At 38.1% G+C, this 15,963-nt stretch overlaps 4 protein-coding genes across 7 annotated transcripts; 1 reads left to right on the top strand and 3 right to left on the bottom strand.

The window, feature by feature from the left end:
- Nucleotides 1-14: 14 nt before the first annotated feature.
- mcrip2 (MAPK regulated corepressor interacting protein 2) lies at nt 15-3,919 on the bottom strand. The gene is made up of 5 exons (XM_057326078.1): nt 3,356-3,919; nt 3,034-3,103; nt 1,814-1,947; nt 885-986; nt 15-404 (listed from the first exon to the last, which is right to left on the bottom strand). Exons 1-5 carry the CDS (start codon nt 3,408-3,410, stop codon nt 343-345), a joined length of 423 nt encoding a protein of 140 aa, XP_057182061.1. The 5' UTR covers nt 3,411-3,919; the 3' UTR covers nt 15-342.
- A 407-nt stretch (nt 3,920-4,326) lies between these two features.
- gde1 (glycerophosphodiester phosphodiesterase 1) lies at nt 4,327-9,969 on the bottom strand. Its single transcript, XM_057326141.1, has 6 exons — nt 9,374-9,969; nt 8,107-8,282; nt 7,879-7,984; nt 7,640-7,732; nt 7,352-7,563; nt 4,327-5,577 (listed from the first exon to the last, which is right to left on the bottom strand). The coding sequence occupies exons 1-6, from the start codon at nt 9,638-9,640 to the stop codon at nt 5,430-5,432; spliced, it is 1,002 nt and encodes a 333-aa protein (XP_057182124.1). The 5' UTR covers nt 9,641-9,969; the 3' UTR covers nt 4,327-5,429.
- On the top strand, nt 9,694-11,786 carry tmem186 (transmembrane protein 186). 2 transcript variants are annotated; one of them, XM_057326147.1, is made up of 2 exons: nt 9,694-9,804; nt 10,554-11,786. In XM_057326147.1, the coding sequence occupies exon 2, from the start codon at nt 10,554-10,556 to the stop codon at nt 11,226-11,228; it is 675 nt and encodes a 224-aa protein (XP_057182130.1). In that variant the 5' UTR covers nt 9,694-9,804; the 3' UTR covers nt 11,229-11,786. The 2 variants fall into 2 exon arrangements, with proteins under 2 accessions (XP_057182130.1, XP_057182129.1); XM_057326146.1 differs by lacking the exon at nt 9,694-9,804 and adding an exon at nt 10,135-10,318.
- Nucleotides 11,787-11,902: 116 nt separating this feature from the next.
- hmox2a (heme oxygenase 2a) lies at nt 11,903-13,935 on the bottom strand. 3 transcript variants are annotated; one of them, XM_057326145.1, is made up of 6 exons: nt 13,850-13,935; nt 13,529-13,629; nt 13,199-13,316; nt 12,605-13,096; nt 12,389-12,512; nt 11,903-12,296 (listed from the first exon to the last, which is right to left on the bottom strand). In XM_057326145.1, the coding sequence occupies exons 2-6, from the start codon at nt 13,594-13,596 to the stop codon at nt 12,169-12,171; spliced, it is 930 nt and encodes a 309-aa protein (XP_057182128.1). In that variant the 5' UTR covers nt 13,597-13,629; nt 13,850-13,935; the 3' UTR covers nt 11,903-12,168. The 3 variants fall into 3 exon arrangements, with proteins under 3 accessions (XP_057182128.1, XP_057182126.1, XP_057182125.1); XM_057326143.1 differs by having other exon boundaries at nt 13,529-13,626; XM_057326142.1 differs by having other exon boundaries at nt 13,529-13,646; nt 13,850-13,927.
- Nucleotides 13,936-15,963: the final 2,028 nt, after the last annotated feature.

Genomic DNA, 15,963 nt, shown 5'->3' with positions numbered 1-15,963 from the left:
CTTTCAAAAAGATTTTGTATTTTTTTTGTTGGTTTTATAACATCACTTTTTTTGCAAAGACCTGTGAAGAAAAACAGACATCTCATCCCTCACCACATACTAACAAAAACAGAAAAGCAGAAGTAAAATCTCTGATCATCTTCTGTGTACGTGAGCGAGTTGAGGTCCAGCCTTGCAGACAGAGTTCAAATGGAGCGGCAGAACTCAAAGAGTGCATCGTACGACCCCTAAAACTCCTGACAAACACACCAGCTCATGAAGAGTCGGACTGCATCTGCCTCCCTCACCCTGCTTCAGTGAGGACCAATCAGACGCATCTCCTCATGCCTCATCATGCACCCGTCATGACAGGTTGGCGAGGAAACGCTGCGCCCACCACTCCTCAAGATCAATAGGCACAAAATCTGGAAAAAATAGTCAGGTTATTTGAGATAGAATGGACTGGGACAGAAGAGTGGTACAGGTGGAACAGACAAAAAGGGGGGTTAAAATATAGCACACGTGTCCACAAATCTGCAAATTATAGACATTTAAAGGTCCAGTGTATACATTTTAGAGGCATCTAGTTTTGAAGTACTACGGTGGCTAACACAGAACTAAGATGTCACGTTTTCGCTTCTTTGCTGGAGGAGATAACATATTTACGAAACGCGCTCTGTAGAGCAGTTTGTCCGTTTAGGGCTCCTGTAGAAATTCCATGTGTGTATGTAGATAGAAATAGCTCATTCTAAGGTAATACAAACTTTTTTATGTAAGGTCTATACACATCTGAAGACATAGTTATGTAGATTATATTGCATTTCTTTCTGTCGATAGATCCTCCAAAAAAATTACACATTGGACCTTTAAAGGCCCGATAAATAGAAGAAAAGGCAAAGACTGACTTTTCATGCTGGGATTGGGGCTTCTCTCTGCATACTGCACCGGGCCTTTCCTGGTCTCTGGCTGGGATCCCTCTCCAAGCTTCTGTTCAACCTCCTGCCAGGCTAAAAATAAAAAAAATGTATCTGTATAAAGTAGATATTATTGTCATATAGGCATTGAAATCCTATATCCTATATGAATCTTAAAATGTAAAAAATAGCCAAATGGTCTGAATTTGAAATCCTTTTCCAGTGGGTCGAAACAAAATCATGAATTTCATTGGTGAAAAACTATACTGTACAAGTATAACAATGCATAGCAATGAATAAAAGCCCTTTTTATTTTTGATCACCTCCTTTATATTAAACAAAACTGTGTTAGGATTAAGCCCTTTCTCAGTTGACCGTAGAGTACAACTTTAGGCAGCATTAAGTGTGTTGAATAGCCTGTCATTGTACCAAAGTACATGAAAACTGCCCTTGCGGGGCAGTTGCATCAGCATGTGGAGGTGGAGTCAGGCCTGGAGACAAACACCCTCCTTTTAAAGATTAGAACTGCCCTGCTTTACACAAACTTTGGTGAACTAACTAGGCCCAAAGTACATTCTAGTGCAGTCTAAATTTGAGTCAATTTTTGTAAAAACACTTAATTTCTTACAAACTCATAACAAAACATTCAGGACCTAGAAGCCTTAAAAAGACAAGAATGTGTGTAAGATCTAGAGTTAATAAACAGCCTTGAATCCAGCTGCTCTCCCAAAGTTCAACAAGGTCACAGCACTACTTTCAGGCCCAACCCTGACCCCTCTGAAGGTCTTCATGCTCAAGGTACACAGACGAAATAAAACACTCAAATAACTGATTGAAGACTAAACTGTCAATTTATCTAGAAAGTTCTCAACAAGGATCTACTGCCTGCTGCTTTTATAAGCTCTGGAAAAATAACTCACCCTCATAAACAAATCGAACGTTCTCCTCGTGTGCCGGGGTAAATCCTTCAGTCGTGCTGTCAGCTTTTGGAGAGGTTGATCTGTGGTAGCGCTTTCCGTTCAGCCGATGAAATACAATCTTAGGCGCAGGAGAACTACACAAAGAGAGAGATGTCAGATGGCATACACAATAACACTGTTTTACCTAGAAGAGAAAATAAAAAAATTGAGGTGCGTTCTTTTACATAAAAGTGAATGGGGACTTGTGTGATACATTTACATATTCATGTATAGTAGCCTACATTAAACATATTTATTTTTTCCATTACATTTTCATTTTTCTTCATTATAAGAAAAAAAAAGTATACTATTACAAGTCTTTTGAAGCTTTCTATGAGAAAACGACCAAATGGCACCGTTATGTATCACGTCACGTCTGACGTCAATGACAAATGGACATTGAAAAGACCTGGCGCACCGCATGCAAAGACAAAAAATGACGAAATGACGTACATTTCTGAGCTTAACGGCACCATTCACTTTTAAAAACAGTGTCCAGTTCTACGATATGTTTCGTGTTGTGCTTCACAGAAGAAAGATACTCTGAAACAACACGAACGAGGGAGAGTACGCGATTACAAAATGTTAATTTTTTTGGTGAACTATCCCTTTAAGAGAATACTTCCTTACACAACGTCGTTTCTATAGTGACTGAAACACGTTATGAATGTGAACCCCAGTTGCTGACTTTATGAACATACACGCGGCATAAAATCAAACGATATGAAAATATACCAGCGCACAAAGACAGACACAAACGCGGCTGTCGTCAAATATAGCGCGACTATAACCTCATAAAGCGGCGCTTTATAACGTCCTTGTGGCAATATATCTGGAGGTGACGATAATTTTGGGTTCACACAAGCTGCGAAATGTTAACATGAATACGAATGTGCGCGTTTTACAACAAGATTCCCACGCGCACTTCAAACACGCCGACATTGCGCGCACGCGCTACATTTGCAAGGTCACACGGTGAAAGAGAAATGTGCGACTTTGGCAATGGTGTAAATACGCAACGTCCTGGTTCATCAATGGGGTTTTAATCATTCTGCTGCCCGAGAAACGTGCGAGACGTTTGTGAATGTGAAATGGTGGTAAGTTTTGTCCTCGTAACAACACACGAGGAGATCAGTCAGCACGAGCATAGTTTGCGTTACATATTAAAGTTTGTTACTCACTCCGATGCAAACCAGTGGCTTTGCTTCTGTTTCAGGTCGTTCGCTTTACTTTCAATCTGTTGCGTGGGGCCTGCAAAATAATTGAAATGTATTTTTATTTTCAAACAACAAGCATTATAGATGCGTTTTCCAAGTATGCATCTTGAAAAATATTCTTTAAATGGATCATTCGTTATGCATATTACATCAGCAGAAATAGTGTTAAATTAACGTCAATAAACCATTGACGAAGATTGCACGTATCAGACGGTCAATTGCGACCGAGGTCTGTAACACAAATGGACTGTGTGTGAAATCATGTGGTTGCGTTCTCGAAATATACCTGTTCTGCGTTGTGTAACAAGTTTGCTGGGACCTCTTGTTATTGTGTACATCATGTGAGAGACGGTTTCTGGTGAACCCCTGCGGCACGGTAGATGCGTCTGTAGGTCCACGCGAGGTCTACGGATCTGTCAATGCGAATGTCACGATGATATGCACGCCAGAAAACGTCACGCGATCAAAAACCCTTCAGAGTGGAGCTCTTTTGACGCAGCCACCGTGGAAATAACCGGTATGTCTCGGCGTCGTTCACCGGGAGCAAATCTGACGTTTATATGCACTCAGCATATGCGGCTGAGTTAAAGCACCGTATGTTTACTTACAGCAAGCGTAAGGTCACTCAAGGTTAACAACGTAGGTGACCCTAATTCAATCTCGGGTGTGTTAAGTCTCAAGTCGCGCAGTGTCGTTTCTCTGTGCGGTGTCCCTTTGCTGAGAAACTTTCTAGGGCTCTCTGGTTAGTCTGGTCTGTATTGTGAAACGCAGACCTCCAGCACGCACGCCAATCGTATTCGACGGTGACGTCACGGCACGCCCCCCGCGACGTAGCACCGGGGTCACCTTTCACCTACTCACCTTGTGGACACCAACGACCGGGCGAGATTGTATCAAACGGACTGTGTGGACAGTTTAGACATCGTGTTGATGTTTAAGCCAAGACAAGCACAGAATTGAGTGACATGCACTATAAAAATGAGTAAATTAAGATCGGGCTGCTTCATGTGCGCAGCTACGAGGCGCTTCACACACCACGTGGGACCCAGACGGGTTTTGCACGACCGGGCTAAATGGTGGTGTTAATCTGACTAATCTGTAAACAGTGGTCCGATATTACATTTATCGCTAAACTGAAGCCAAACGATTGGATTAAATAGGTCAAGAAAAGTGTAAAACAGGAAGAAAACAATTGCACAGCGCGTACAAATGATGGCAATGCAGACATTAAAATGCGACTGCTGTGACAAATGGCCGTTCATCATGAATTTTAGTTTCTTTTATTCTTTTTTTCAGAAACACATGCCTTTTTAACAAATGTATGTGTCCTACATAAAATTATTAACGGGTAGCTGCCTGAGAACTGACCTCAGGTCAGGATGAACCTACAGTATTATTGCTTTAAAACTAGCTATAAACACATCATTAAACCATCTAACTCTGCACATACTTTTGGATGTAACCTCTTATTATTAATATACAGACTTCTAAGCATGAAATTAGCACACACCACTGATATCTCATGAATGAAATTCAACGAAAGCCATACATTTACAGTATCTGAAGCTCAGCAGCACTTTTCTATGCTGTTGGGCTTCCCTCATTTCCCCCCAAAATGCCTGACAAAACGTCCCCTTTTTAACTTTTGGCTTGAAAAGAATTGCAATTTAATGATGCAATAGCACATATTCATAAATTGGTTCCCCTGAGTGGGTGTGTACTGTACATATATTGATATTCACATCTCCCCTATTGTAAATTGCAGATAAAGAAAGCACTTTGTTACCCTGTAAAATGACACTTGTCATAAATCATAACTTCCAGCATGCTGCCTTAATAAATTCATTTCATTTATGCATGTCAATATAGGTCCGTTCTATGATATTTGGAGTTATGAAATGCCTAGACTATGTATCAAGATCACGCTTTTGCAAAAATATTTAAACAATTATACAACTACAATTTTCCGGAAGTATTCTCATAATTCCATTCAATATAGTTCTCTGAATGGTTTCTCACTAATACTTATTTTGGAATATTACAAATTTACTATGCCCCGGTTTCACAGACCAGACTTAAAACTAATCCCAGACTAAAATGAATTTTGAGCTGTTTTAACTGAAAATAACTTGCCCTGACATATCTTAAAATATGTCAGTGTCATTGTTTAGTTTCAAGATGTACATCAGTAATGTTTTTTTCTACGGCATTTAAATAAAAGTGACTTAAATAGCCTAAATGAACTAAGGCATAGTCCTGTTTTAGGCTAAGCCTTGTCTGTGAAACCGGGCCTAAGTGTCTCATGACAGAGGCTAAAACACAACCACTATTGTAGGACCTGAAAAAGTACATTCATAGTTTCAGTAATGAGGTTCACAATCTTCTACGAGACTGTCAGTGATGTAGTTGATCTTTAGGAGCTGCTGGTAATATTGTTTCTCCACCGCCGTGTTCACTGTCCAGGCCACAACCTCTACCCCTCGGTCAGCCCAGTACTTCACATAGTCCCTGAGAAAGTCAGACAAACACATAAGAACACTGAAACATACAACACAGAACCATACACACTCCCACACTGCAGATGGCGCCACTGATCTACTGCTAGGATTGTTGAAGCACGAAGATGAAACAAGAGTCCCAGCCATAGACATATACAGTATATACAGGTATATATAACTAGACGCCTCATTGTCCGCTGGATCGTACGTCAACACCGCCGCCATATTGGTGAGAGCAAAAGCCGACTACAAAGACATACGAGTGAATGGTGGAGCTGCAGTTATCTGGATAAAAACACAACATCGTTTTCATTTCTCAACTAATTTCAATACTTTTCTATTTACATGGAGTACAGAAACGTTTTGGCTCCAGTTAAAGATGGTTAGACTTGAAAATGTATTTATTGTCATACGGAACTGTTAAAACTCAGGCTTGTCAAGCAATCGTTTAGGCTTAATAATTGTGTACACATCGCTAATGTGAAATAATTGAAGGTATAGATTAAATGCACATGATCAGAACACAGCTCATTCACTTTAAAATCATGGGAAAAATCAAAACAATTCGTCTTTACTATATACTGCTATTTCATACTTACAATGCACGGTAGTGTTATTTGTTTTACTATATCACATACGTAATGTTTTACTGCTGAAACGGGTTAACCGGATAAATAAAAGAACATCTTTTATCTTTTTATCGTCTAAAATTAGCTACTACAGAAAAAGTAAATTCCACAATGAAAGACATTCGTTTTTATATAACACGTACGTAAATTAAACTATATCACCTTGGGTGTTTTGTTCGATGATTCAAATAAATCTCAGAAACAATCTCTAAACTACATGTCTGTTTTATTCTCGACTACTGAAACGTGGTAATTTATTCTGTTGCTTGTCTTGTCTACAACATGAACTACATTCACTGAACATGGTGCCATGTAGTGGATTCTCACGAATAACAGGCACAAATAATGGATTTCACATTTCCTTATGACAACCATTAATTTTAAAGTAGTTATAATCAAGACACGAAGCAACTAGAGACATGGTAAATTTGTACTCTATACGTATATCGTAAACCATTGAAATATGTTAAGAAATGTAAACGTGATTGTGCTTTTAATGCTAAAAAAGCGCAGCTCTCCCATTGGGTTCAGTGGGCTTTTAGTGCACTGTTGCCCTCACCAATATGGCGGCGCCATTGATGTATCGCAGTATTTTTTTATATATAGAAAGAGTAGAAAAGAGATGGAAGTCAGAACTGATTGATCAGGTGCTGACGGAAGAGATGTGTTTTCAGCCCTTACCCTTTGAGGGCATTATTTATGCCATTTGGAATGCACTGTAAGAGAGTGGTCAAGCATAAAGATTGGAGATTCAGTCTGTTTGGAAATGATGTGGTTACACACGTCAATACATTTCAGTACAGTATAGTGGTTATATACAGTGGTAGCGTTTTATTTTAAAGTCACCCTAGCAACCATTTTAAAACCACTAATCTATACCCACAAATGTATAAACTGTGCCCTCAATTTTAAAGTTTGTACCCACAGAATAATTAAATGCATCTATTGTTTTTCTCATCTGTGCAAATTGATTCGTTGAATGCAAAATGCTAAAAAAAAACTATAATTAAACCAAATGTCATTTTAAAATGACATTGCTTACGGTCAAAAAACAAAGTTGTGCTTTTCTGTGGCCGAGAGTACACAGAATTTATTTTATGATCTGTTCTGTAGCGTTCAATGACAAATGAAGCATGCCCAGTCTTTTATACTCACTGGGAGATGAAGTTTTTCTGCACTAGGAACGCAGAGACTCCACACAAGTTCCACAGCAGATGATGATGGGCCCAGTCAAGGAGCACGTCCAGAGCCTGCATCCAGTGGTGTTTCCATACGGATGAGAACCGCGGCGTCCCGTCGCCCAACCGACTGAGGCTCCACGGACGATGGGTTAATGCTGTCACCACGTCAGCATCGGCCTGCCTCATCTAGACACATACTTATTTATCAGAATACTGTCATAAACAGTATTTGTCTCGTTGGATGCAGTTGAATAAATGTTACCCTATAGATGACTTTTGGTTCAAATGAGCAGACAATACTTGTGTTGTAGAGCACTGGATATTTTCGAAACAGCTCCTTCAGGGCTGCAGCCGCCTGCAGACAACATTGACGCATTAGCATTCTGACTTATAATGACACACACATTGTGCTGTCATTATCTTCATTAGAATGCTGGCATTAAAACCTCATGTACAGTATTGAAGATACAATGAATTTACGGTAAAAACAGTTGGATGTACCTCATCTGGATGACCTTTGACGTCAAAGTAGATGGTCAGCTGGTGTTTGATGCATTCTTCTATAGCCTCCTGCAGCTTAGGAATCTTCTCACCCCGGAAACGGTCACTGTTGGGCAAGCAACAAAACATACCACCTGTTGTCTTTAACTGGTCTTGTTTACAGTCCGCTTAATAAACAAAATTCTGCTTAATGTGAAGCAGAGTTAAGTTTAGATTTATCTCTCTAACCTGAATCTGTGTTTGGCTGCAGCATCTAATTTACGGAGTTCAGAGAAGAGCATTTTGCTGAGTGGACCCGATCCATTTGTGGTCCGATCCACCGTGTCATCATGCATCAGAATAGGAACACCATCAGCCGTGAACTCCAGATCCAGCTCCACACCTGTGGCTCCGTTCTCACTGGCCTTTTACAAACATAAGGCATATTAAAATAGAAAACTACAACAATGCAACAATTGCTACCCTGTCACCATTGAGTCAAATGCAACAGCGGAAATGTGGATGTGTGTGCATTTGTGGTTAAAGAAAATCATGAACTAGTGATGATGACAGCAACATTGGGTTGTGATTATGTATGGTCAACAAACCGAAATATCAATGGAAAATACAGACGTTCAGTGTATATATTAATCATTTTTTAAGTAACTATAAACTTAAAACATTAGAATGTATGTTAGATATTAATAACATTAATAAAATAGGACCATTTAAAAATAATATAAAAATGATGCGACTTATAAATGTGCATATAAAAATATCTTGCAAAAATAATATTATACCATTGGCAGGTTTTTGACAACTACGTAATTTTTATTTATTTATTTATATTGCTTATTTGTTTAAAATAACTTAAAATTGTAAAGTAAGGCATAAATAAAAAATTATGCAAAGAGGCAAACTGCTCAGAGTTATATAGAAATATTAGCCTGACAGCTGTGACCATTTTTATGTATTTAAATTTTTTTTTTTTTTTTTTGGTTTATTTTAGGACAACAGGACAGGCATTACACCAAAAAGGGAAATTGCTTTTACTAATAAAAAAATATTATAGCCTACCACTGGCTGGTTTTGACAGTTTTTTATTTGATAAATATTTTTGTGAAAGTATGTTAGTTATCAAAACGTTTAAATTGATAAAGTTATTTTATAATATACGATTGACCTTTTTTTTTTAATTTGTCAGTTTTATTATTTTTTATTGTTTTATTTGAATTCTTTCATTTTAAATGAAAAAACTTTTAAATCGATAAACAGGACAATTGGCAAATATCTACCAAAAAACACGCGACTAGAGAATTCCTCAACAAGTAATATCTGGTCAACACGTTTATTTTGACTGTTTTTTATTTACATTTAAATTGTTGTTGTCACAAATATTTTTTTTTCATTGATATACCTATCAGATCAATTGACACATCATGCCTGTTATTCCAAATAACGTCGTTTTAAATGCTTTACTAGCAAAGAACAGACACCAGTATAATAGTGTACTTACCGCTCGTATAGAAGCTATGGTGTTCTCGGGGGCGTCGTGTCCACCGCCGCGGTGCGCAACCGCTGACACGCCGCTCGGGGTGACTCTAGTCTCGGGCCGCAGCACTTGTCTGGCCCTGCTGGACGGGACCTGTGGGAACCGGAACATTACCAGGAAGAAGTAGAGCGAGGTCGTGAGCACCGTGGACCATACGGCGCTTCTGGTTCCCAGTAGAACCACGACAAAGACGACCGAGAAAAGAATGAGTCCATCTCCTATCTGAAGCATGATGAGAACACTGGCCGAGAAAACAAAACCAGTCTCTTTTACGACAAACGAATCGACCAGTGATCAATAAACATGAAGAAACTGTGCGTTGCAACGCGATCGATACGAGACTCTGCGGTCGGGTGGCATCTGCATTGCTCAACGCAGGGAGACTGTTGTCATAGGTTTGTTTAGTTTCGAGTCATTCATTGTAACAGCTGTAAAAGAGGATTTATGAATGACTGTTCATCAATTAACTTTGATTAATGATATAATTATGTTTTACTACATCAGCTTTGCCTGTCGATTATTTATTCCTACTGTTTGCTGAAGGAACTTGGAAGAAGCAGTAAACAAAGCCAACGTTAAAATTTGACATAAAAGTCCCGGTATATGAATCATTACATTAATGCTAATATTAATATAATATTCATATAATGTAAGTGTTTAACTTATGTTTGTACATTGAATGACCAAAGACTTCCATCAAAATGCTATAGCTACAGCTATTTTTACACAACAATACATTTACAGTGAGTGCATTTTGTCCAAAGGGATTTACAGTGCGCTAACATCATTCACTAAACATTTTAGGACTGTTTTCTGTATGCGCCGACCCGGTGACTTTTATTTTGAAACGATAGTTTTGCAGTGTGCAGAGCTTCACAGGACTGACGAACTGAATTTTGTGGGAACGAGGTAACGTACATGCCAAAGCACAAACTATTATTTGTAAAATAGTTGCGTTGGACGTTATTTTTGTGTGTGTTTCTGTTGCGTTTAGAAATTAACAATTTAAAATACAGTAGCAAATGTTCTCACTTCATCGAAAGACTGCCCTTGACAAGCATGTACGTTAAAATGCTGTGAACATCACAGTAAGTTATACTACACAACTTGATAACGTGTGTTGCCATGGATACTGTCTTTTCAGATGATGTCATCACGTTTATTTCGCATTACTCGGTTTCCTTTAACTGGATGTCGATATCATCATGCAAGACTAAACCGGATCAACTCACACACTCACGTGCAGCATAATAGCAGCCCGGTTTGGCACCGGCACCGGCTGACGTCACTCTCCACGCGTACAGGGCAAATCCAACCTGTCTCGTTGTGTTCTGATCTGGCCTCAAAGAAATACAATCTAATTTATGCGTTTCCAGCAATCAAAGGTCTGCGGGCCCTGTCAAGACTCAAACTGATGCAGACGGGCATTACTGTCATCTTATTGCCCACTGTGTATTATCTGTACCTGCAGGGACAGGCTTCAGTAACCCTACTGACTTACTCCACAGGCATAGCTGTGTTTGCTGGCATTATGCTTTATTCCATAAGCCATTATGTCAGGAGAGTGGTCGGCATGATGTATTTGGATTCAACGCAGACCACCTTAAAGGTGTCACACCTGACCTTCTGGGGCCACAGGAGAGACATATACCTGCCCGTGTCGGATGTGATGACCCTCGGAGATGCTGGTGATACCAAAGGAGAACCTATTCTTCGCTTTAAGCGCTACAGCAGTTCTGATTCAATGTTCTTCTCCACCAGACTGGGACGAGTGGTGGATAAAGATGCTTTTGAGAAGGTTTTTGGGAGTATGGAGTGATTCTTGACCTGCTGTGGTTCAATTTGTCATGTCAGACATCACTGGATATTGTTTGCCAGTTGACAAATAAAAGTGTATTTCACATAATTTGTAAGAAGCATAAATGCTAAATGTACCATATTAATTTCTCATTAAACGTGTCGTTTGCATAAACATTTTTGTTACAGTGACAGTTTCTTTTAGTTTCTAAAGTTCCACTCTAAAAAATTGTCAAGGGGAAGTGTTTTGTCAAGCAGACATGATCAAAGGTACAGACGTGTATGTAAACACATTTTTCCAGAGAAAAGAAGTGTACTCACAAAATAAGTACTGAGTAAAGCACCTGCAATTTCCACAATAAACAGTAGGTGGCGGTACATGACAGCAATGCGTTATCGGCCAACAGCTCACTTGAAATAAAAGTATTTTGGTAATCCCAATTTAAGTGTCACAGTTGAAAACTATTAATAATATTATATATAATATTGTATTAATTAATATTAATGACTCATTCACGTGTTGTGGGGAATATGATTATTTATACACATTTAATGCACATAAGGTTGTTTTTTATGGTAGCATGTCTAAAAATAGGCATATCATGCCTGATGCAACACTACACATTAATGGGTCCTTAAATATTGCATGAAATAGAACCATAGGTGCGTTCGCCACACTTGTGTGTAGCCTATATGTTATTTCGTTGCTCTGTTTGTGTCATGTATTTGTTAACATTTTGTTTGCTGGTTTAATTTAGTCAGAAAGCAATTTCAAGGTAAAAAAAATACACATTCGTAAATTAAAACTAATTCACTCGCACTGTTTTTCGTCATGCCCTTAAGCAGGTGAACCTTGACTCTTTCTCGATGTAAACAACAATTGAAATGAAATGAATGAATGAATGGTCACTTTGAAGTCCAGCTGTTTCTTCATTTCTGATTGGTTGCACGGGTAAAGGTGATCACATGAAGTACCAGGCAACCAATCCAGCGATAGCAGCGACCCATGTGGCCAGCATCACCTGTACTGTGGACTGTTGAAGCAACATCTTGGCGTACTGACACGCGTAGTTTGTGTTTCCGCTCATCGCTGAACAGACAGAGAAAAGCAGTGAAGTAAAAACAACAAACAACACTAAATTCTACATTTACGACTCAAAGTACATGTGACAACTTTCTTACCCATTTGGGCTGCATAGTAGGGACATTTACTGATGTCTCCTCCCATGTGCCCATGTGCTGGGAACCCATCGTCCTGCACCTCCTCTTTAATGTCTTTCCCAATCTCCTGGAGCTCTGTGAAGACCTGAAAAGTTTTTTCATTAACAGTGGCATTGTGGTATTACCCTAAAAAATGTCTGCAAATCAATTCTTGATACATTTAAATAGTCATCTTACGTCCAAATTTAATTTAAACGCCAGGTTAGCCTCATCTAACAGCCTCTGTTTGGTCTCTGCATCCACTTCCAACTCGTTCATCCGGCTACGGTACAGTCTTTTGAAGGCTGTAGGGTTGTGGATGCCCTCAAAATGATAAAATTTTGATCCTTCGCCAGTTGAGGGCAGTTTCAATGCCCGCTGAGCCACTTTCTTCAAAATCTGTCCTCCCGATAGGTCACCCATGTACCGGGTCCAGGTGTGCGCCACCAGTAGAACAGGGTCTTCGCGGCCCACTTCGTGAATGCGATCTACATAGGGCTGAGAGGCTGCCGAACAGGAGATCTTGCTCTCCCAGTCTTCACCGTAGAGATACTCCAAATCTATGGCCAAGGCGTCTTGTCTGTGCAGCTCGGAGGGGAAATACAGTGGAGCAAACATGGGGTGGTCCTTGTTCTTCTCGATCTCTTCCTCAATGGCGGAATATACATAGTACAGGGCGACTGTGCCAAGCTGTGGTTTAGATAGCAAACATATAATGATGTAGTCATAGGATCTTTTATTAAAACACTAATTTTATTTTCTTTCTTTTTTTTAACAGAAAATCAGATTCACCTTGAAAAGTTCTCTTTTAATTCGACCCCTCAGGAAGTCCTTGACAAATGGTGAGTTCTCGGCTCTGTCGTGGGACTCTTTTGTCCCGGCAGCCAACACTTCTGACAGGTCATCAGGGCTGAAAGAATTTGCAGCAAATATTCTTGCTTATGTTTTACCTCCCAATATGAGGTCATGTGATCTTAACATTTGCACTATTCATTTCAAATAAACAAAGTATACATACAGTATTGTGCAAGGCCTGACTAGAAAAAAGAATAAATATAGATATGCAGTCTTTATTCTTATTAATATTTCTAATATTAATAGTGATGTTATATTATACCTTACCTCAAAATATCGTCATCATTTTCATTGTTATCTCCTCCATAAGTCACAGCTGAACCAGCAGCCATCATGAACTTCTGTTATTTGTGTCTGGTTCTCCTCTGCTTAATGTAAAACAGATCTGTGGCTAGTTACAACCAAATATATATAGTCTTGTTTCCATAGTGATAAATCTACGTGTCATACTGGTAATTATGTCATAAACCTGCAGTGACATTGACAGAGTTTGTAGCGATGTTCCCGCATTTCTCTTTACGTTATTTAATATAGATTAATCTTTTTTATTTTGTACTACGTAAAGCTGTAGAAGAAGATTTATATTACCTGATCTGTGATGTTTATGATCACTAGCGTGAACTCAGCAGTTTACATCACGTGTGCTTGTTTACAAAACTGCACCCGCTTTCAACAGGAAGTACAATGACGTGTTACTGTCGCGCAATTTAAAAGTAACTTTTAGATTTATTTTCTGTTTTATTTTTTAATAATATGCATTTTAGGTTATAGTATACAAGATTATATTTTAGGTTATTTTTAGATATAAAATGCAAAAATGTATGATATGTAAAAATATATATGTCGAATATAGATGGCTGCCGTTTGATAATATTAGTATATGGAAAAATCTCTGTAACTATTTGTTTCTGAACCACCCTTACAAATTTGTGAAATCGATGACATTTTAAAACATACAGTAAAATGCCATTCTTGTTTATTTTATTAGTAAATAAAGTACAATATTAATATTCATTATTAACAATCAATTATAATTAAGATTACAAACGAATAATAATAATAATAGTTGTTGTTGTTGTATAAATAATAATCATATTAATTTGATACATTACTATTATATTTATTTATTTGTGGTCATTGTCTGTTAAAAGTAGGGAGAATGATTTACATGTACTGTATGTAAAAAAGCATTTATAATATATTTTTATATTTATTAAATGTACATATAATGTTAAACATTTGTTTAACAATAAAAGATGTTGTCTGACAATACCAAATTGGCTTGGTCAAAGGCAAGGTGTACATAAATGCCGCTTTTACAATTTTTTACACAAAGCCCCTGGTGCTTAAATATCTTGATTTATTGCCCTCTAAGCACAGAGAAATATGACATACCTCCACTTTAATTAGACCAATCAGACATTTGGCACACTTCTGTTAATAGTTTCATACAACTTTGTCAGTAGGCATCTTTGCTATAAGTCCTTGTGCCTTGTTCTGACAGTGGTTTGAAGTTCCCATGTCACAAGACAAATAACATCTGACAGCGAGAACAGCAAACATCAGGGGGATTTCATTTGCCTGGTATCAAAATTCACATTCACTGCCAAGAAAAGTTCTATGTAATTCATGCACATTCAGCATTAGAAATGAAAACAGGACGTAACAGTTAACACTGCTAGGCCATATGCGACTACATTCAAGCAATTCATATACTGTATATGTATAGATGCAGGAGATCTATAGATTATACATATTAAGATGTTTTAAATGTTTATTTTAGGTGCACCAGTCCAGTGTTGTTATTGCAAGTTGAACTGTTCTCATGTCACCTTTCTTAACACGTTGGATAAAAGAACATACAGCACCACAATACACATTTCAACAAAACTGTCATTAAACCTGACAGAGGTTGACTGTAAAAAACAAGAACAGGTGACTACTGTCAAGAAGGATGAGTGTTAACTGCTGTATGCTGGCTATGGACACGTTTTAACTCTTGCAGAATACTGTTGTGAGGCCAATTTTACTCATGAAGTAATATAAGCATATTTTAAGAAAATAATTTAACAAATGTGAATTTAAATAGTAGGGTTTATTCTTTAGAATAAGGAACAAGTCTCTGACTGTCTAGTTTGGGTCCAGTCAATATTTGTGAAATTTGTTCATAGGGGAGGTTTTGAATAACGCCATAGTATCTCTTTTAATATAGAAAAAAACATGTTTTCATACATGTTTCAAGTTCGAGAGACCAAAACATAAATGAATATTTATTATAAAAAAATCCAAATAAGGCATTTAAACTAAATAGGTTAATAAGTGACAAATGTCATAAATGTATGATTTTTATAATGAAATGATGCCACCGGACACAAAAAATGCATGTTCTGTCATTGACCCTAAGACAGTTTTACCAGTAGATGGCAGTAAAAGCAAGACAATGACAATCGCCAATAAAATCAGTGAATAAACATGAATAAATTACGCATCAACGTGCGATTTAATCAATCAATAGCCTACATTTGAACATGATTTCTCTTCAGTCTAAAATCAGCTAAACATTTCCAAGGAATAACATTAAAAGAGCCACACACAATGTGAGTTTGCACTGTCAAGCACCACGCACCGGTTTAAAAAAGATCATTTCCATTGTCATATAACAGGAACTCCCCTTTTCACCACAAATCCCCAAAGAAAATATT

Source organism: Triplophysa rosa, linkage group LG25 (assembly GCF_024868665.1).
Source record: "Triplophysa rosa linkage group LG25, Trosa_1v2, whole genome shotgun sequence".
Classification (NCBI taxonomy): domain Eukaryota; kingdom Metazoa; phylum Chordata; class Actinopteri; order Cypriniformes; family Nemacheilidae; genus Triplophysa; species Triplophysa rosa.
Note: the sequence above shows the minus strand (reverse complement) of the source record. Positions and strands in the feature narration are given on the sequence as shown.